Source organism: Salvelinus fontinalis, chromosome 17 (genome assembly GCF_029448725.1).
Source record: "Salvelinus fontinalis isolate EN_2023a chromosome 17, ASM2944872v1, whole genome shotgun sequence".
Classification (NCBI taxonomy): Eukaryota; Metazoa; Chordata; class Actinopteri; order Salmoniformes; family Salmonidae; genus Salvelinus; species Salvelinus fontinalis.
This window is the reverse complement of record NC_074681.1, coordinates 14,187,977-14,209,774: the sequence shown is the minus strand read 5'-3', so window position 1 is coordinate 14,209,774 and position 21,798 is coordinate 14,187,977. Positions and strand designations below refer to the sequence as shown.

The following is a 21,798-nucleotide window of genomic DNA, read 5'->3' as shown; positions in this document are numbered from 1 at the left end:
CCACACCTGCTCCCCTATTATAAATGTATGACAGGTCAGTGCCTTCAATCACAACAGCAAACCAGAGAGAGGAGTCATGTTTCCCATTACCAGGAAAAGTAACAGCGTATCTATCCTGTGACTCACAAATTTCACTGGCCTGTGACCACTATACACTGCCATCAGCCCAGAATAATTACCTTTAATAGGTTTTATTTGGGATCCACATGAGAAATGGTGGCGAGGGAGAGTGGATGGATTTGAACAACTATTTTGGTCTAAACACACTGCTGTCTGTCTGTGTACCACCACCTGCACTTTAATGTCATTATTTTGCATTATGATGTTTTTTCCACCTCAAGTTTATTTTGTTTTATTAACTTCACCTTCGGTTGGTGTTTTGCTTTTTCATGACTACACCCATTAAATGCCGCAGATAATCAACACGTAAATACATAAATGTTCTGAGAAATATAGGGTAATGTTGATAGGAAGGTTCAAAGTTACTTCAAATAAACTTCAACCACTAATGTCATGAACCCTCAAATTGGATGGATACAGCATCTGCTGAGCAAATGTTAACATCATTATTCCAGTCCCAGTTGTCAATATTAACAGAATCTGTATTTTGTTAGAACTGAGTGTTACATGCTAAAGAATACATTGTGTGTTCTTTATCAACAGATGGATTCAGAAGGAGAGGAAAACACACTCCAAACATGCAACGGTGGTAAAGGTGAGCAGCGTTGACAACTCTTACCATGTTCAAGCAAGCCCATCAATAGCAGTAACTGAGCACTTCAGCAATTCACGCACATTCCACTTATACATCTATGGGGTCTAGGGAGGAATCAGTTCAACAATCCAACTTTACAACTGTCAGTTTTACAAATTATCTTACCAATTTGAAGAGCACTGCATTGCCATTATTTTATTCAGATGGGGAATTACTTCATCAAATTGGAACTGTGGCTCAAATTCGTTAAGGAGTGAATATATATAGTGTGATTGAAAACCCCTAGACAGGGGGATGCCATTATGCTAGTGTTCCAAGCCTCTAAGGTCTGGCTGGTGGCACCAGAGCCATTACTATGTCTGGGAAATTCATGGACGCTTTATTATGGGGTTGTGCTTCATGGGAATACGGTGGACTTGAATGAGAATGAGATTTGCATCTGTGGTGCATGGCCCTCAGGGAAAATCGATTTGCCTTTTCAGATCATGTTGTCAAAGCTGTCAGGAGGATGAGCTACAGCAGATCTCAGAAAGAGGAGAGCAGATTGGGGTTGTGGATATTAAAAAAAAAAAAAAAAAAAATCTATATAAAGGGTATCCTGACGGTGATTTTAATCATATCAGAAGGCTTTTGTTGAAGTAAAATAGTTCATTATAAAAGGTTGCAAAAAATCTATTTTGATAAGTAGCTGTAAAAGTAATCTTTTCATAGAACATTTGATAGAGTACAATCCAAAATCATACTAGGGGAACACCCCACTACCATGAGTGTAGTCGGCCCACAGTGTATTCATTCACAACTGCTTATCAAAAACATGGAGCTAGTACAGTAGATCGGTAGCTCTGATCGGGATTGTGTTTCCCCAGTAGCCAGATGCGTAGTCACTCCACAGTGGAAATGTAAACATGACTATTTACCTGACGTACTTCTGTTTCTGTTTACAGTTCCAGCTGACTGCATCACCCAGACTCCAAGGTAAGAGTTCACCACCTCTTTGTGAAAATAAACACTTACAGGTATCCTCTAATACACCCCAGGTTTCTATGCCCTTGCATACAGAATGAAATAGGCATCCTTTGTTCGTAGATGTGGTATGCTGGCCATTCTCTTATCTTGATAATACCGGTTATAATTGAATTTGGCCCTGTAGCTCTTCACTGCGCTTCTAGGTACTTAATTTGTATTAATCATCTCAACCATATACAGTTTCTTCAACCTTATGTTGACCTTTTTTCACTCTAGTTACAAAAAACTATTGTTTTTACTTTCTGAATCCTGAAATACAGTTGGGGAATAAACTGACAATGTTACATTTTACGTTCACTTTCAGTTCAAAGTTTTCAGATGAACCCCAGTAACGGCTATGGCCTTTTGTTGACCCTGTTGCTCTTTTTATTCATTCATCTCCCCACAACAGCACATATGGGTCTATGGCTGCTAGGAAGAGGCTCGCCCAGGAAGGGGTGCTGGGCGCCCCCGTCAACAAGAGAAAGTCTCTCCTGATGAGGCCCCGCCACTACAGCCCCAGTGAGGCGTGCTGTGAGGAGGAGAACGAGGACCTGGCACCGCCACAGGACAAAGAAGAGCTGAGGAACATTGACACTCCAGCAGGTAGACAGATGTCCTGTTGTTTGTCTGTTTTGATGAACAATTGACGCTGAATTTTAAAATCCCATCTGTTGCATTCATATTTCCCTCCTTCTCTATTGCCTGTCTGCTCGCCATCAGCCAGACCCCATAGTCATTGTGTATTGGAAGTGAAAGACGAGACTGCTTGGTTCACATTAGTTGTGTCTGTCTCACGTCCTCAGTCCTACTTTTGACAGCTTATCTGCCATGATATTTTTGGCATGGCTTTTCCCCCTATTTTTGATGAGGCCAGATTTCAGACTCATCCTTTTCTTTTTGTCTGTGTTTGTTTTTTCTGAAAAGCCATTCAAAAATGGGTTGAAAACACAGAGAATTGAATAATGATCATGTCTGCTTTAGGCCATTCTAATTAGAATGTCATCTGTTGATGTTTGTTTAGTAAAGTGAGTTGAGTTTAGAATATATACACGATTTATTGATTATTAACACAAGCTAATGTTGCATCTTAAACAGAACCAGGTTCCCTTCTGAAGTATGCTATTGCTTAACCATCTTCTTATAAAGCCAATGTACTCAACAATAACATAAGGAAATGTTTGTTTATTTCATTGAACCCCCGCCCCCCCCCCCAAAGCAAAACATTTCTATTTCCAAATGAATTGAATTTTGAGCATTTTGGCAACAATACCCATGCTTTACATGTGCATTCTCACCCACTATAATCTGCACTTATTTGGTATAGTTTTAACGATGTAACTAAGCAACAAACGTAATTGTCCCCTTCGAAAGCTTTTGTTAGGCCCTCTAACACAGTCCAAATATACATAATTAGGCATAATGTCTATAGCTCATTATAGTACACATGTGGGTAGTTAAATGGACCAAGAGAGTAGCTCAATGAATTGTGCGGATTAATTGGAAATGGAATGTATTTGTTTCTGGGGTTCATATAACATTACAATTATCATAACCCTTTCTGCACTAGCTTCGCTATCTGTTTTTTCCCTTTGATATCTTTCTTTGTTCATATACCTCCCTCTCATGGTCTGTTTGTGTTTCAAGCAGAGCTTTTATGTGTCTGTATTCAGTCACCACTACCTACTTGTACTGTATTATAACCTTTTAATCAAGAAAAGTTGATCTTTTTTATCAAAAGAAGGCACCTGCAAACAGCAAGCCCTATACAATACAGTGAACATGTATCAAAAGGCAGGCAACACAAAGCAATGACTGAACATTTGTGTGATTAACATAAGCCTACATACATTTGTAAATATATTTTTGTCACAATCAGGTCTGGGGATATTTTATGTGAAATGTCGATGACAGTTAAAGTGGATAGAAAAAGCAATAAGAATGTAACAGCGGGATACTGTTCATATCTGCATTTTAAAACAAGAGGGAAAAATAAGCCGCTAATTTGGTCGAGCCGCACTGCGTTCAACTCCAGCCAAGCTCCAACCACACTGCAGAGCGCCTGGAATGGCTATTCTGGAGTACAAACTGTTCACCTGTTCCAATACACAAACCACAGGAGGGATCCATGTTTTTCTCTCCCATGCGGTCTCTTTTCCACTGCACTTCTCACTGTGTATGTACAGTTGAAGTCGGAAGTTTACATACACTTAGGTTGGAGTCATTAAAACTCGTTTTTCAACCACTCCCCAAATGTATTTTTAACAAACTATAGTTTTGGCAGGTCGGTTAGGACATCTACTTTGTGCATGACACAAGTAATTTTTCCAACAATTGTTTACATACAGATTATTTCACTTATAATTCACTGTATCACAATTCCAGTGGGTCAGACGTTTACATACACTAAGTTGACTGTGCCTTTAAACAGTTTGGAAAATTCCAGAAAAGGATATCATGGCTTTAGAAGCTTCTGATAGGCTAATTGACATAATTTGAGTCAATTGGAGGTGTACCTGTGGATGTATTTCAAGGCCTACCTTCAAACTCAGTGCCTCTTTACTTGACATCATGGGAAAATCAAAAGAAATCAGCCAATACCTCAGAAAAAAAAATGTAGACCTCCATAAGTCTGGTTCATCCTTGAGAGCAATTTCCAAACGCCTGAAGGTACCACGTTCATCTGTACAAACAATAGTATGCAAGTATAAACACCATGGGACCACGCAGCCGTCATACCGCTCAGGAAAGAGATGCGTTCTGTCTCCTAGAGATGAACGTACTTTGGTGCAAAAGGTGCAAATCAATCCCAGAACAACAACAAAGTACAAAAGTATCTAAATCCACAGTAAAACGAGTCCTATATTGACATAACTTGAAAGGCCGCTCAGCAAGGAAGAAGCCACTGCTCCAAAACCGCCATAAAAAAGCCAGACTACGGTTTGCAACTGCACATGGAGACAAAGATCGTACTTTCTGGAGAAATGTCCTCTGGTCTGATGAAACAAAAATAGAACTGTTTGGCCATAATGACCATTGTTATGTTTGGAGGAAAAAGGAGGAGGCTTGCAAGCCGAAGAACACCATCCCAACCGTGAAGCATGGGGGTGGCAGCATCATGTTGTGGGTGTGCTTTTCTGCAGGAGGGACTGGTGCACTTCACAAAATAGATGGCATCCTGAGGGAGGAAAATTATGTGGATATATTGAAGCAACATCTCAAGACATCAGTCAGGAATTTAAAGCTTGGAAGCAAATGGGTCTTCCAAATGGGCAATGACCCCAAGCATACTTCCAAAGTTGTGGCAAAATGGCTTAAGGACAACAAAGTCAAGGTATTGGAGTGGCCATCACAAAGCCCTGACCTCAATCCTATAGAACATTTGTGGGCAGAACTGAAAAAGCGTGTGCGAGCAAGGAGGCCTACAAACCGGACTCAGTTACACCAGCTCTGTCAGTAGGAATGGGCCAAAATTCACCCAATTTATTGTGGGAAACTTGTGGAAGGCTACCCGAAACGTTTGACCCAAGTTAAACAATTTCAAGGCAATGCTACTAAATACTAATTGAGTGTATGTAAACTTCTGACCCACTTGGAATATGATACAATAAATAAAAGCTGAAATAGAAAGATTTATCTACTATTATTCTGACATTTCACATTCTTAAAATTAAGTGGTGATCCTAACTGACCTAAGACAGGGAATCTTTACTAGGATTAAATGTCAAGAATTGTGAAAAATTGTGTTTAAATGTATTTGGCTAAGGTGTATGTAAACGTCTGACTTCAACTGTATGTGTGTGTCATCCATCTGTACAAAAATAAGTTATTTTCTGTCTGCTCTGTTAATTGTAACTAAATATAACTGACTTTTAATCTTTGCTGAACAGGCTGATATTCGTATGCCTTTGTTTAGAATTAAATGTCTCTAGCAACAAAAAGATTATCAGCCACGTCATTGCATGTCTCAAAAAATCCAGCTTCATATTTTGCATCAAAAAAGGAGTTTAACCATGTCTTTCATTCACCTACTTCCTCTGTTGCTGGTCTGTCTTCACCTGCCTTGTATTGTGGTAGTGAATATACATCACATCCCTACATTTACACAATCCAAAATCATATGCTTCAACACAAAAGCCGTTTTTTTTGGCAGAGGCTCGCCAGTCAGAGCGCTACACTTCCTGCATTTAGCAGCTTTTATTTTGAGGGATTAAGTTGTATACTATGACCTGATAATGACTAGTAGTATCGGTTTGATAATGCCTTTATCATCCTCAGTGGAATCCACTTACTAGATTATATAGCCTACAGATTTGCATCCTAAATTATCTCCAGATCTATCAACCTATTGGATCCCCCCCTCTTACATTTAATTTGCTCTGTGATGTCTTAAGAGGATAGATCTACTCCCTACTGTACAGCCTACTTATGATTTATAGAGTAAACACTCTTATGGCCTCAATAAAGAGCTTTAGCACTGAAAATAAGTTTCAGTGATTTGGGGGATCAAAAGATATTTTAGTGAATCAATCCAGATGATAGCATTCCATTGTTAATCATCGACCATGACTTAATATAATCAGGGGTGTCACTATATTAAGTGTCATTTAACATACATTTTGGGGAACTAAGAGCCTAGCTTTTCTGTTTGTTTCACTTAAACTGAACAATGCTTGAAACCAGAAATTCAAATGTCATGTCAAATATATTTGACCATTACACTCAGTCCTGGGATATAATAAACATTTTGATTTGTCCATAAAAATGTCCACTGATAAAAAGAGGAAAAGCTTTATTTTAAAAGCTTTTAGTAAAGAATCAATGTAAAAATCAATTCTCAGGTGCATTCAGCATAATGACCTATTGAAAAAAGAGTAATAAAAAGAAAGAAAGAATAAAGGGAAATCAGGATTTTTGTAGAAAATGTAATACTGAAATGTTTTCCTCTTTCTTGGTTCTTGTGCTTACATATGAATATGGGTTCTTAAATGAGTTGTGTGTGATTGACAAGTTAATATCTTTAAAATCATAAAGCCCTGCTTGGCGTACACCTCAACTACTTAAAACTGATGTTCAGTGCCACAAGCCATGTAAATCTCTGTCATTATCTGGTCCGTCTAAATCCACATCAAGTTGTTGTATTCTGATTAGAGATTTCTAAGAAGAGGAAGACAATCTTGTTCTTCATCTTTAGGTTTCATGTTCAACTAGCCAAAACAAGTGTCTTGTGTATTATCTCTGATGTACTTGAGGAATTGCCAGGAAATCTTGTAGTTGCTGTCCTGTCCTGTCCATACTATTACTATTTTTATTACATATTGTATTTGCCAATCCTCTTAACAGTCATTTCAAATGATAAGACATGCGTTTTCTAGATAGGAAAAAGTGTCACAAAATTTGCGTTGAATGTCTCTACAAAACATTATGACTAAGCTGAAGTGGGGACATACAGTGGGGCAAAAAAGTACACTGCTCAAAAAAATAAAGGGAACACTTATTTGGTCCCGTGTGGCTCAGTTGGTAGAGCATGGCGCTTGCAACGCCAGGGTTGTGGGTTCAATTCCCACGGGGGGGCCAGGGTTCAATACCCACGGGGGGACCAGGATGAATATGTATGAACTTTCCAATTTGTAAGTCGCTCTGGATAAGAGCGTCTGCTAAATGACTTAAATGTAAATGTACAATGTAACTCCAAGTCAATCACACTTCTGTGAAATCAAACTGTCCACTTAGGAAGCAACACTGATTGACAATAAATTTAACATGCTGTTGTGCAAATGGAATAGACAAAAGGTGGAAATTATAGGCAATTAGTAAGACACCCCCAAAAAAGGAATGGTTCTGCAGGTGGTGACCACAGACCACTTCTCAGTTCCTATGCTTCCTGGCTGATGTTTTGGTCACTTTTGAATGCTGGCGGTGCTTTCACTCTAGTGGTAGCATGAGACGGAGTCTACAACCCACACAAGTGGCTCAGGTAGTGCAGTTCATCCAGGATGGCACATCAATGCGAGCTGTGGCAAGAAGGTTTGCTGTGTCTGTCAGCGTAGTGTCCAGAGCATGGAGGCGCTACCAGGAGACAGGCCAGTACATCAGGAGACGTGGAGGAGGCCCTAGGAGGGCAACAACCCAGCAGCAGGACCGCAACCTCCGCCTTTGTGCAAGGAGGTGCACTGCCAGAGCACTGCAAAATGACCTCCAGCAGGCCACAAATGTGCATGTGTCAGCATATGGTCTCACAAGGGGTCTGAGGATCTCATCTCGGTACCTAATGGCAGTCAGGCTACCTCTGGCGAGCACATGGAGGGCTGTGCGGCCCCACAAAGAAATGCCACTCCACACCATGACTGACCCACCGCCAAACCGGTCATGCTGGAGGATGTTGCAGGCAGCAGAACGTTCTCCACGGCGTCTCCAGACTCTGTCACGTCTGTCACATGTGCTCATGTGCTCAGTGTGAACCTGCTTTCATCTGTGAAGAGCACAGGGCTCCAGTGGCGAATTTGCCAATCTTGGTGTTCTCTGGCAAATGCCAAACGTCCTGCACGGTGTTGGGCTGTAAGCACAACCCCCACCTGTGGACGTCGGGCCCTCATACCACCCTCATGGAGTCTGTTTCTGACCGTTTGAGCAGACACATGCACATTTGTGGCCTGCTGGAGGTCATTTTGCAGGGCTCTGGCAGTGCTCCACCTGCTCCTCCTTGCACAAAGGCGGAGGTAGCGGTCCTGCTGCTGGGTTGTTGCCCTCCTACGGCCTCCTCCACGTCTCCTGATGTACTGGCCTGTCTCCTGGTAGCGCCTCCATGCTTTGGACACTACGCTGACAGACACAGCAAACCTTCTTGCCACAGCTCGCATTGATGTGCCATCCTGGATGAGCTGCACTACCTGAGCCACTTGTGTGGGTTGTAGACTCCGTCTCATGCTACCACTAGAGTGAAAGCACCGCCAGCATTCAAAAGTGACCAAAACATCAGCCAGGAAGCATAGGAACTGAGAAGTGGTCTGTGGTCACCACCTGCAGAACCATTCCTTTTTTGGGGGTGTCTTACTAATTGCCTATAATTTCCACCTTTTGTCTATTCCATTTGCACAACAGCATGTTAAATTTATTGTCAATCAGTGTTGCTTCCTAAGTGGACAGTTTGATTTCACAGAAGTGTGATTGACTTAGAGTTACATTGTGTTGTTTAAGTGTTCCCTTTATTTTTTTGAGCAGTGTATTTAGTCAGCCACCAATTGTGCAAGTTCTCCCACTTAAAAAGATGAGAGAGGCCTGTAATTTTCATCATAGGTACACTTCAACTATGACAGACAAAATGAGGGAAAAAAATCCAGAAAATCACATTGTAGGATTTTTAATGAATTTATTTGCAAATTATGGTGGAAAATAAGTATTTGGTCACCTACAAACAAGCAAGATTTCTGGCTCTCACAGACCTGTAACTTCTTCTTTAAGAGGCTCCTCTGTCCTCCACTTGTTACCTGTATTAATGGCACCTGTTTGAACTTGTTATCAGTATAAAAGACACCTGTCCACAACCTCAAACAGTCACACTCCAAACTCAAATATGGCCAAGACCAAAGAGCTGTCAAAGGACACCCAGAAACAAAATTGTAGACCTGCACCAGGCTGGGAAGACTGAATCTGCAATAGGTAAGCAGCTTGGTTTGAAGAAATCAACTGTGGGAGCAATTATTAGGAAATGGAAGACATACAAGACCACTGATAATCTCCCTCGATCTGGGGCTCCACGCAAGATCTCACCCCGTGGGGTCAAAATGATCACAAGAACGGTGAGCAAAAATCCCAGAACCACACGGGGGGACCTAGTGAATGACCTGCAGAGAGCTGGGACCAAAGTAACAAAGCCTACCATCAGTAACACACTACGCCGCCAGGGACTCAAATCCTGCAGTGCCAGACGTGTCCCCCTGCTTAAGCCAGTACATGTCCAGGCCTGTCTGAAGTTTGCTAGAGAGCATTTGGATGATCCAGAAGAAGATTGGGAGAATGTCATATGGTCAGATGAAACCAAAATAGAACTTTTTGGTAAAAACTCAACTCGTTGTGTTTGGAGGACAAAGAATGCTGAGTTGCATCCAAAGAACACCATACCTACTGTGAAGCATGGGGGTGGAAACATCATGCTTTGGGGCTGTTTTTCTGCAAAGGGACCAGGACGACTGATCCGTGTAAAGGACAGAATGAATGGGGCCATGTATCGTGAGATTTTGAGTGAAAACCTCCTTCCATCAGCAAGGGCATTGAAGATGAAACGTGGCTGGGTCTTTCAGCATGACAATGATCCCAACACACCGCCCGGGCAACGAAGGAGTGGCTTCGTAAGAAGCATTTCAAGGTCCTGGAGTGGCCTAGCCAGTCTCCAGATCTCAACCCCATAGAAAATCTTTGGAGGGAGTTGAAAGTCCGTGTTGCCCAGCAACAGCCCCAAAACATCACTGCTCTAGAGGAGATCTGCATGGAGGAATGGGTCAAAATACCAGAAACAGTGTGTGAAAACCTTGTGAAGACTTACAGAAAACGTTTGACCTCTGTCATTGCCAACAAAGGGTATATAACAAAGTATTGAGAAACTTTTGTTATTGACCAAATACTTATTTTCCACCATAATTTGCAAATAAATTCATTAAAAATCCTACAATGTGATTTTCTGGATTTCTTTTTTCCTCATTTTGTCTGTCATAGCTGAAGTGTACCTATGATGAAAATTACAGGCCTCTCTCATCTTTTTAAGTGGGAGAACTTGCACAATTGGTGGCTGATTAAATACTTTTTTGCCCCACTATACAAGATTGTTACTCTCTCTGCCTAACCAAATGGTCTCTGAAAAGCATGGCCTTAATATGAACAATTGTTTCAAGCTTGAAAAAAAACATCACAACATAGTTTTTGTTCTCTTTTGCTTTTACTTTGTTTCTAAGATGGATACTCAGAAACACTTAACGAGCCCAAGAGAAATGGCTGCCAGGACGCAATAACAAAACCCAATGATTCCTTTGGATGGTCTGAAGTGGTGACTGACTCTCCCCATCAGGAGGCTGCAGCCTCAGAAACTCTGGAGGACGAAGAGGTGGCGGAACAAAACCAAGAAGAAGAGGAAGAAGACCCAAGTCAGGACAGAATGAGTATCACTTGCAGTTCGTCGCCACGTAAAAGCCCATACGGAGACAGCTGGGAAGCCGAGTGGGAGCCTCTGTCCCTGTCTCATTCTGCAAGGGTGAATGGCTCCAATGGCTCTATCAGCAGCCCCTCCAAAGCCACCACCAGAGAAAGATACCTATTGGGAAGAAACGACTACCTACACATGAGAGACTATGATCCTGACTCGGTCCTTAGTGGGTACAACATGGGCAGAGCAGGTCCCGTCCAGACAGGGCCTCTGCGGGTCTACCGATCAACCCCCAGTGAGGAGGACAGTGAGGGGGAGCCAGAGGTGGAGAGGCCTCCTCGGCTGGAGGCCTGGGCCCTGGGCCTGCAGGAGATGGAGAGACCCCTGAGCCTGGAGATGGACAGAGGAGAACGGGACAGAGACAGAGGAGACAGAGACTGGGAGAGAGGGAGGGTGAACCTGAGCCTCCTGGAGCAGGCCATGGCATTGCAGTCAGAGCAGAGGCAGGTCCTCCACAATGCCTACAGGGAGATGGATAGGTTCCTACTGGAGCAGATGACCAATGAGAGGAGGCACCAACGGCTACTGGATGTGGACACCAGGGTGAGCTATCATGGATGCAAAGGTACAAATACTTCATTTGAAAATATCTTATTTCTTTGTCAATTCAAGATTCTAGATGTTTTATTTTAAAACAGGTTTTTATCAACCTAATGATAGTGAGGACCCTTTTAAGTCCATCCTTTGTTTTTGTATGTGTACTATTAAGGCCACTTGAGAACAATAGAACTACATACAGTGGATATTGCACTTATTCTAATGAAGAGTAGTGGGCATAAAATAAGTATGCAGCAGACATGATTATGCATGTTTATCTAGTATGAATTAGACCACTTGTGATTTCAATGATGAGGCGCTTCGAAACGTCAAAATAATAAAGAATCATATTCAGAGGGGGAAATCCTCTTAAGTACTAAACACATTTTGGCAACAATTGAAGTAATAAATAACCAGACTAAAATAAAAAAAATAAAAAAATCTTCTGATGGAATTGCTACTACCCAGAATATTGGATTTTGATAGGAATCAACTGGATACTTAACCATGACCATAAGTCTTAAATCCGCCCAAAGTACCCCTCATGTTTTCCACTGATTCTTCAAATGACTGCAGCCTAATGTGTAATCCCAAATGTAATCTTTCGATGGATGGGCATTAAGAAGTCAATGCCCCGTGTTGAACTGGAAGCCTTAACTAAAAGGACAGATTAATATAGAAGCATTTTGCGAAAAGTGTCTGGCTCTTTGCATGATACTGTACTTTAATCTGTTTGTTTCTATGTACATACAGATTCATTTTAGCATTTCTCAGAATCTCACTTAAAATAGTTTCGAGGAACATTCATGCAAGCAACATTTACAAGTTTTATGAAATATCAAATTGAAGTTCATTAGAATTTTGCCAAAAGCTCTAACCTTTGTTGCACTCTTTGCTTGTGTGGGTAATGAAAGCATGCTAAGAATGATACTGCAACATTCTTGAAGGTGTCATAAGATTGTTATGAATGTATGTGTGAATGTCTATGTATTAATCTAAGCGCCCCTGTTATTTGCCTCCTCCCAGACTCTCCACGACCAGATAAGAAGGATATAAGATGTCCTACCCCTGGTTGTGACGGCACTGGCCATGTCACTGGTCTGTACCCCCACCACAGGAGTCTGTCTGGCTGTCCCCACAAAGTCAGAGTCCCCCCAGAGAGTAAGTCACTCAGACATACATCAGGTATTCTTGAAAGTCAGGACAAAACCAATGTATCTTCACTTACATCTACATGTACATACAGGTGTAGGATCTTAATTTAATCACTATTTTGTTGCTGAGAACTTTCCTGCACAGCTGTAAATGGAGATGAGCTTCGTGATGTACATAAATTCACTGAAAACCCACACGGTTATATTAACAGAATTGTACTTTCCAGCTAATGGCCTAACCACCGATTATGGACTAAATGTTCACATCATGTTGCTGCAGGATTATTTTTCTCTGACAATATAGGTGAAATTAAGATCCTACATATGTATAGAATAGAAAGTGATGCTTTTTTACTGAAAATAAGTACTGATGTTTAAATAAAACCTTCAAAGTTATCAAGTGGTTCCAGAAACTGATTGAGGGGCATTCATTCTACATTTATAGAATCATGAAGTGAGACTTGTTGTCACCTACAGTTTTCTTGTAATTTCTGAATATTGTAAAGGTTTTTTTATTGGCTGTGGTTTAGTCATTTCAATGTAACATAACAAGCATCCAACATTAAACAGTAATGTTACAAAAGGAACAGAAAAAGTAATTAACTTTTTTCAATATGAAAGCATGTGCTCTTAGACCAGAAGCAATGTTTGCAAATCAAAGGGGTTGCTAATGCTGTATTCAAAAATAAATAGACAACTCCTGCAAACTAATTGGAAAATATGTACAGAAGAGAAAAGTTCCCAAGGACACAGAGTAGAGCTCCAACTCTAGCTCGGTTTCCGCCCAATTGGCCACAGATTTTCATGTGAATATTTAAACATCTGCATGAAATCATATGATCTTTTCCCCACCAGAGATGTTTCCATCAAATTGTGGGTAAAAGGCTGTGCGTGATGATGTGGTGCTTTTTGTTCTATTTTTATTGCCACTAAGGTATTTATATTATGCGACCAACACACAGTGCACTGATAATGGGAACAGTGTTAGTTAGATATGCTTGTGTCCATAATTGTATGACTTTTCTAAGGATCTGTGCTCTTGCTTTTTCTCTGATGTCAGTACAAAGAACGTGTGAATTGAATTGATGTATCTATAAATGAACAAGCAGACTGTATGCCTTTAGTGTACCTCGATCACTCTGGATACATTATTATTTTCCAGTATTATAATTTTGTTCTCTGTTATTGTGTTAACTCTTGATCCCCCCCATAAACTCGGTCACCGCTGACGCAGTACATTCGTCACCGCTGACGCAGTACATTCGTCACCGCTGACGCAGTACATTCGTCACCGCTGACGCAGTACATTCATCACCGCTGACGCAGAATATTCGGCACCACTGATTGTATAGTAAATCTCTCCTTCTACTGAGCCTACTGTTTCACCTACTCTCCCTCTCCTATCTGTCTCCAGTCCTGGCCATGCATGAAAACGTCCTCAAGTGTCCTACTCCCGGGTGCACAGGAAGGGGCCATGTAAACAGCAACCGTAGCACCCACCGGAGGTACATCCTGCAGGACTAACCCATTAAACATGACATACTGTACATAGACAGGTTCAATGGGTTTGATCTCCTCCTCCTCCCCCAGTCTCTCAGGCTGCCCCATTGCTGCTGCAGTGAAAGTCTCCAAACCTCAAGAGGAGAGCCCCAAATGCAGACAAGCACCTGAACGATTGTCCAGGTAAAATCAAGAGGGGAGAATGTATGTTATAATATGTGTTATAGCTGTAATTTTGCAATATTGCCATTTTGCCATTACATTATGATGACAGTAAACCATTGAGACATTGAAAACTATACTATGAAACTAATTGATTGAAGTTCGGAGAGAGCATAGTCCCTTTGATACAAAACAAAGTGTGTCAATTGCAATATCATATAAAATCAGGAGGTATGTTGGTTAACATTTACAGTATCGTATCCAGTTTATTTATTCAGTGTATTGTAAAAGGAATTACAATATATAGCCTATCAAAACTTCACAGACATGGCTTCTCACTATCACTTGTTCTTAAGCAATGGTTTAAGGTCCCATGAGATTCTCCCTATTAGGGACACAGAGCATCACAACTCTTTGTTCCCTGTAGAAAAATCACAGGCAGATTGCCAACCCATACAAAATTAATTAGTTGGGTAACATGTCTGTGTGTGCGTCTACAATACAGATCAGATCCCACATCCAGGAGGAGGACATTGATATTATTCAAACAACACTGTGTCCATTACTTCACAGCCACCTCATATGTATATTATTCACACTATAATGTAGATTACGTCCAAAATCATCACCACCTCTTCCACAGCCCATGCCTAATGTGCATCCATGTGTCTATCATATCCTATGCATTTTATTTGACACTGTAGCCACTTTCCTGCCCACTTGTGTGCATGTGTCAATTTCCTGGATCCTTACATGCGTTTCATTTGACACATACAGTAGCCACTTTCCTCATCAAATCCAACAACACCTCGTCTTCTTGGATTCTTCTCCAACCAGGCCTCTCGGCCCCCTCATGAAGAAGTTGGAGTTGAATCAGTACAACTACAGGTTCGCCCATCACCATCCTGTCACCACCGCCTTGCAAGCCAACCTCACCAAGGACATGGACAAGTACAGCAAGATCCGCTTTGATTACGCCAGCTTTGATGCACAGGTCTTCGGCAAACAACCTCTGATGGCACCCAACCAGGACCAAGAAATCTCTTCTTCACACTTCCCTGACTGTGAGTTTCGCACATTTGATTTGATTCAAAGGGGGGCGGAGGGAGATTGGCTGTACCATAACAGCGTGTCAAGCCACATTAAAGGGATTTAATGTGCAAGTGTTGCTCATCCTCTGCCACAAATGTGCAGCTCAGTAGGACACTATGTAAATACATGATCAGACAACAACCAAACTAAGAGTATGCAACACACTTACAAGGTTCCTGTAAACAAGACATTCATGCTTGTTTAATATATATATTTTTTTTATCAACACAGACCTTTTCTATTCAAGCACAGACTGATCCCACTGCAACCACAGTGTAAAAATTAACGTGCTGATGACATGTACCATACTGTATGTTATAATGTAGGGGGTATAATCATGTGTTCCCAGATCTCTGTGAAAGTTTCTGTATCTGAGTTCTGTTATCCAACAGCTCTACAGTACACTGGCTTTCTGGGCTCCCCTGGCAACCGCCTGCCCACGCCAGGCCCTGGACGCCACAGCCCACCCAGCCATTACAAACTTGGAGGTGAGGGGCTCCAAGCCACCTCTGCCACCACTGCCATCCTCAACCTCTCCACCCGCTACCGAAGCAACATGGAGTCCATCTCGGGTCGGCCCTTGGCGTCCTCCACAAAGGTAGTCAAATTAGACCCAATTATTTCATGTGGTCATTTTAAAGCAACTCTGATTTGTTTATAAAAAGGGTGAAACATCAAAAGGACAGTTTTTGGCAAAGGAAACGTTGTCTCTGGTGGCAGTGAAACAAGAGGTCCCCCTCCGTAAAGCATTAATGTACACAAAATAACATTTGTGTAATCACATCATAAGAAGAAAATACAACAAACATTTCTCAATTACAGTAAGATTCTGTAGTTCCTGTAAAACATGTGGTCATGCATTTAATTTCTACTTTCATGGTAATAGACAAAGAGAGAGAAAAAAAAAGAATAACTGTATGAAAGTGTCTCTTGCATGCTGCAGATGGCGTAAGATATTTAGCTTAGTAATATATTATCCAGGATAAGCTCTGCCTCTATCAGATGGCCTATACAACTAGTTCAGTGGCTTAAACCAATCAGCTGAAGAACTCATTAGCTGAAATATTTTATTCTCTCAAAATCCCCCGATTTTATTAAATGTGCACCAGTTTAGTTTACAATTGGACACCTTTGTGCACATCCTATATAATCTCTAGTGGGAAAACCCCCAACTGCCCTGTCCACTACGCAGAAAACTGTGATCCTCTCAACTGAACTGAAACATGGCCTTCCTATGCATTAACTTTAACTGCATGACAATGAATGTCTCAAAACCCAAACAAGGTCTTTCTACAGTATGTAATTAATGTCAGAATATTGATAGATAGATGATTCAAGGTTTCCAACACCTACACAGTACAGGACCCAGCTTGGTGAGCTGATAATGTGGCCTTGTACCAGGTACCAACCCACTGAATGAATAAAACAGTGTTAACAAGTTAATCATCTGTCCTCTTCTGCAGAGGATTTATGTAGCATACTCCGTATGGGGCCATGCTACTCCTATGTGTCTGTAGTTCTGTAGGCTACCAGTAACGCAAAGGCAAGAAAAGCATCACAACTCAATGTGGAATGCTCATCTATCTCTCCTGCGATTGAGATGTTACCACACATGTCTACCACATGTCACCATCACACACATCATTAAAATGGATAGCCACACATGCAATGCCCATGACAATTATACCCATTCATTAATTTGAAAGGCTGTCTTTTGTTAAAAAAAAAGAAATAAAAAAGAAAAAATGTTTTTTTTTAATATAGGTATAATGGGACATATGCCAGATGTAGGCCACATTTCAGCATTTAATGAGGTAAAACTTCTAATACTATAAAACCTAATAAGCCACAAGTGCACATAGCATTTGACATAGCACAGAATGAGTAACACATCTGTCAATGAGAGAACTTATGCTACATTAAGCTTTTAATTTTTGTTTTAATGGTGATGACCTAAAACCAGCACCCACAGCTGCCATCTTGGTTTTGTGTCCTAGAAAACAGACCGATGACACAGCTGTCACTGACAAACTATACACCAAGGAGCGATTATTATTTTGTTCAACAGAATTAATGCTGGCTTAACTCCATACTTTACCCTGGTGTTAGATAATCACGACATGTCTTATTTTCATGTAAATGTATATTTGAGGGGCAATTGAAGTTATTTCTCACAGGAATTATGCACGTTGTTATTTTTAGAAAGGTAAACCGTTAAAGTATTGCATCAGGTATAAAGGGTATATCATAGTGGTGTATTAATTTCAGTCTTCACTACTTCATACAGTAACTCTCATTTCTCATTCCAATACAGACTGACATCACAGTCTCTCCTTTTTTGTGAACTGTTGACTATTTAATAAAAGTGACTCCATTGTAACCTTATGACTATAACTGAGTCTACCTTGTGAATTTATTCTCCTTTAGGACATGCCCATAGAAGTGGATGAGAACGGCACTCTGGACCTGAGTATGAAGAAGGGTCGGGAGGTGAAAGCCCCACCCCAGGTGCCTTTGGGAGACGCTACCCAGTCCCCTCCTGAGTCCACTCTGTCCAAGCAGGCCGGAAGTGTGCACATCAGCCCTGCCATCTACCAGGCTCTGTGCGAGAGAGACACCTGGGACACCCCTCTCAACTTCAGCAAAGCACAGCAACAAATAATGCACAACAGAGAGGTAAAAATAACAACTTTGCTGTTCCTCCTTTGAAATACTCAAGAAATACTGTACAAGATACCTATGAAACAGAAGAATAAAGCTTGTTTTGTTAACTTTGTTGATAAACAGATGAACATTAACATACCAACAGGCCCCTGGTCTATAAGGGTGATATGGGCATACAATATATAATGATAGATAACTGTGAACACAGTGTATGTTCCTAATAAATCTCTTGTTAAAGAGCATGAACTTCATAGCTGGTATTCCTGGTTGTTGTTGACATTTGTCCTGTAAATAATTCACTGACGACAACATCTGGTGCTGAACACAGAATCTTTGAGAAAGTAAATCCAAATGTTTTACATTACATATCCATATAAATACCGTCCGTGTGGATTATCTGACTTTAAATGGATGTATGGTTTCTGTAAGTATTCTTAAGCGTAATCACTGACTTACCCCCCCCACTCCTAGGCTTGTGTTTTAAGACTTTTTTTAAGTGGGGTGTTTTCATTGATAATTCACTGTTAGATCATGTTCAAGACTTAAGACTGACACAAGAAGTCAGGTGGTTAAAGAGATTTTTAAGGACACTATTATTAAGACTGCATCAGAAATGGCACCCTATTCCCTATGTAATGCACTACTTTTAAACAGGGCCCATAGGGCTCTGTTAAAAAGTAGCTCACTATATAGTGAGAAGGGCCCATTTCGAATGTACCTATGTCTCTCAGCAGGAAGATTTTGATGACGCTTCTCTGGAGGACCAGAGCTACTCTGGAGACGCAAGCATGTTCAGCCCCAAGACCGATATGCTCTTAAGAGACTCTAAGAAAGAGCTGATGAGGTATATCATGTTTAACGTTGGGTCTGCTCGTTCTGGAGGTCCAGTGAAGGGAGAAGTTGACATCTTGCTGCTTCTTTGCTCAGTCATCTGTGTATCATGTGCATGTCCCTCTAAAAATGTCAGCTGACAGATGGTCAGTATTAATAACAAAAGTGTAATTCCCAACCAGACCTGTTTAAATAGGGCATTATAATTGGGGTGAATGAATACACGCTCAGTGAAATGCGCTGGACACAATCTTTCCTGTTATTAGCTCTTATATTGTTACCTATTATATATTACATGTTGTTGTGACTGGTATGTCTGCAGGTTCATGTGAAGAATGTATCTTGTTAAAAGTGAGTTTTTACATGTCTGTATGTCCTCAAAATGAGCTTAAAACTCTTGACTTTGTAGTTAGACTGCATGTTCTATGGAATTAGTATCCACTCTATGGTAAGGTATAATTGAGTAGTTTACAGAAAACAATTAGATCTGCCAAGGGATTTACGAACAACTTCTGCCACACCAAATAAACATTGAAAATAAACATCGAAATTACTAAATTTCCTGCTGTACTAACTTCTGCTTCCACTAATGCAATTCAACGTCATGTTAAAAAGGTTAATACACTGTATCAGAAGTCCATGTATTGTAGAGTATGGTCTAACTAAGTGTTGTGTTCTCTGCAGCTGTCCTACCCCTGGCTGTGACGGTAGTGGCCATGTTACAGGAAATTATGCATCACATCGAAGGTAATTAGACACTGTTAACACCAGCTAGTAAATACTGTACGGCCTGGTTCAGAGGAACTATGTTGACTGTTTCATATTGATCAGTATTATATGCTGCTGAAAATGAAAGGGAAAAGTTTTTTTATTTTTTACATTCAAATAGCATTGTAATAACTCTGGTGTGGATCCTTTGTCTGTAGTGTATCTGGGTGTCCCCTGGCTGACAAGACTCTCAAATCACTGATGGCAGCCAACTCTCAGGAACTAAAGTACGTGTTGTCCTGTCAGTCATCATCTTACCACTATTTATAGACATATCATTCACCTGTTTGGGTTCACTGATTCAACTTTGTGCTGTTTTATTGGTTTACATTATACATTCCACCTGGTCTCATGCCGCTTTAGTCATACATTGACTATATTGAATATGGACTTTTCTCCAATTCATGTGATCAGGCTGCATACATTTACATTATGCAATGTACTGGGTATCTACTGACCTCATACGTTTATTTTTTTAAATTCATGCATTTAAATATGATATCATTGTCCCAGACAACGTGGCACTGAGTTTCGCCTGTTCTGCCGGTCTCTCCGCCTGCAGGTGCCCAACACCTAGTTGTGATGGATCTGGACATGTGACAGGGAATTATTCTTCACACAGAAGGTAGTCTAGACTGGATCGCACAAATTACTGAGTAGATGAATAGGGATGTGTTTGATTCTCATTGTCTAGGTATTTATTTTTTATTAGTTTATACATTTTAGACAATTAATAAACTGCGATTTAACTGATTGATTCTTGTTGTTGCTTAATGTAGTTTCCAATGATAGGCTATGTGAGAACATCATCTTATCACTGATGAAAGAGTTAGCTTTATTTTAGCCCTAAAGTAGTGTTCATTATTGTTAAACCGTATCGTCTCTAAACATTTGTAGTTTGTCAGGATGTCCACGTGCCAGAAAGGGAGGCTTGAAGCTTACACCAAACAGAGATGAAAAAGACGACCAAGAAATAAAGTAAGATATTTTTCTTCTCATTTCTGTTTCATATTTGTTGTTTTAGTTTTGTACTTTTCTTGTTAACTATTCTAGTGCTGGCATGCATGCTTACGTGAATGAAAGTACTTGTATCATGTTGTAAAGAGGTCATTATACCAGAAAGACAAAAAGGAAATGGTTTTCCTGTCCATAATTTACTAAAGCTATCTTTCAAGGATTAACAACGTATTAAATACATGTTTCAAACGTTGTAGTATTTTTCGTTGTCTTAATAGAACATCTGGCTTATCATGCTCTTGTGTGCATTGTGTTCTTGTATTGTTTATTTAAGGTCCCCCATACTACGGGATGTGATCAAAGCTTAATTGTTCTAGATGCAGTTGTCTCTGTAAAAAGCAGTGTGTAAAGTACTTAAGTAAAAATACTTAAAGTACTACCTAAGTAGTTTTTTGGGGTATCTGTACTTTACTATTTATATTTTTGACTACTTTAACTTTTACCTGACTAAAGAAAATAATGTACTTTTTACTCTATACATTTTCTCCGACAACCAAAAGTACCCGTTACATTTTGAATGTTTAGCAAGACAGGAAAATTGTCAAATTCAAGCACTTGTCAAGAGAACACGTGGTTATCGCTACTGCCTCTGGACTGGCGGACTCAATAAACACATGCATATTTTGTAAATAATGTTGAAGTGTGCCCCTGGCTGTCCATACATCTTAAAAACAAGAAAATGGTTCCGTCTGCTTTGCTTAATATAAGGAATTTAAAATTATTTATACTTTTACTTTTGATACTTTAGTATATTTAAAACCAAATACTTTTAGACTTTTACTCAAGTAGTATTTTACTGTCTGACTTTCACTTTTACTTGAGTAACTTTCTATTAAGGTATCTATACTTTTACTCAAGAATGACATTTGGGTACTTTTTCCACCACTGGTAAAAAGTATTATTGTGGGAAAAGTATGTACTTGATTACTGCTTAAATCCAAGCTCAGATGTATGAGACCTTGTTTACTTCTACATCTGGACAGATTTACCCTTCTTTTGAGATACTAATGCAGGGCCAAAACGTTAGGAGTTAGACTGGAATATATCTCATGCACAAGAGGGTGGGTGAGAGAACCTACATGTAGTGCATCTGTAAGGTTATTCGATTATTGTAAATTGTAGGCCATATGGCATGATTCCATTGTCCCGATGCCTTA

At 40.4% G+C, this 21,798-nt stretch overlaps 1 protein-coding gene across 9 annotated transcripts in view; it reads left to right on the top strand.

Moving 5' to 3' along the window:
* LOC129813748 (suppression of tumorigenicity 18 protein-like) overlaps positions 1–21,798 on the top strand; it is a 64,234-nt gene that overhangs the window by 36,162 nt on the left and 6,274 nt on the right. For 8 of the 9 annotated variants that reach the window (XM_055866237.1, XM_055866234.1, XM_055866233.1 and 5 more), the window contains 15 exons: positions 664–715; positions 1,660–1,690; positions 2,133–2,326; positions 10,669–11,481; positions 12,480–12,614; positions 14,022–14,112; positions 14,198–14,290; positions 15,047–15,333; positions 15,754–15,959; positions 17,789–18,037; positions 18,757–18,869; positions 19,541–19,603; positions 19,783–19,851; positions 20,187–20,249; positions 20,522–20,602. In XM_055866237.1, coding sequence (XP_055722212.1) covers positions 664–715; positions 1,660–1,690; positions 2,133–2,326; positions 10,669–11,481; positions 12,480–12,614; positions 14,022–14,112; positions 14,198–14,290; positions 15,047–15,333; positions 15,754–15,959; positions 17,789–18,037; positions 18,757–18,869; positions 19,541–19,603; positions 19,783–19,851; positions 20,187–20,249; positions 20,522–20,602 — 2,540 coding nt within the window. The remainder of the gene's footprint in view (positions 1–663; positions 716–1,659; positions 1,691–2,132; positions 2,327–10,668; positions 11,482–12,479; positions 12,615–14,021; positions 14,113–14,197; positions 14,291–15,046; positions 15,334–15,753; positions 15,960–17,788; positions 18,038–18,756; positions 18,870–19,540; positions 19,604–19,782; positions 19,852–20,186; positions 20,250–20,521; positions 20,603–21,798) is intronic. The other variant, XM_055866238.1, reaches the window with a different exon arrangement.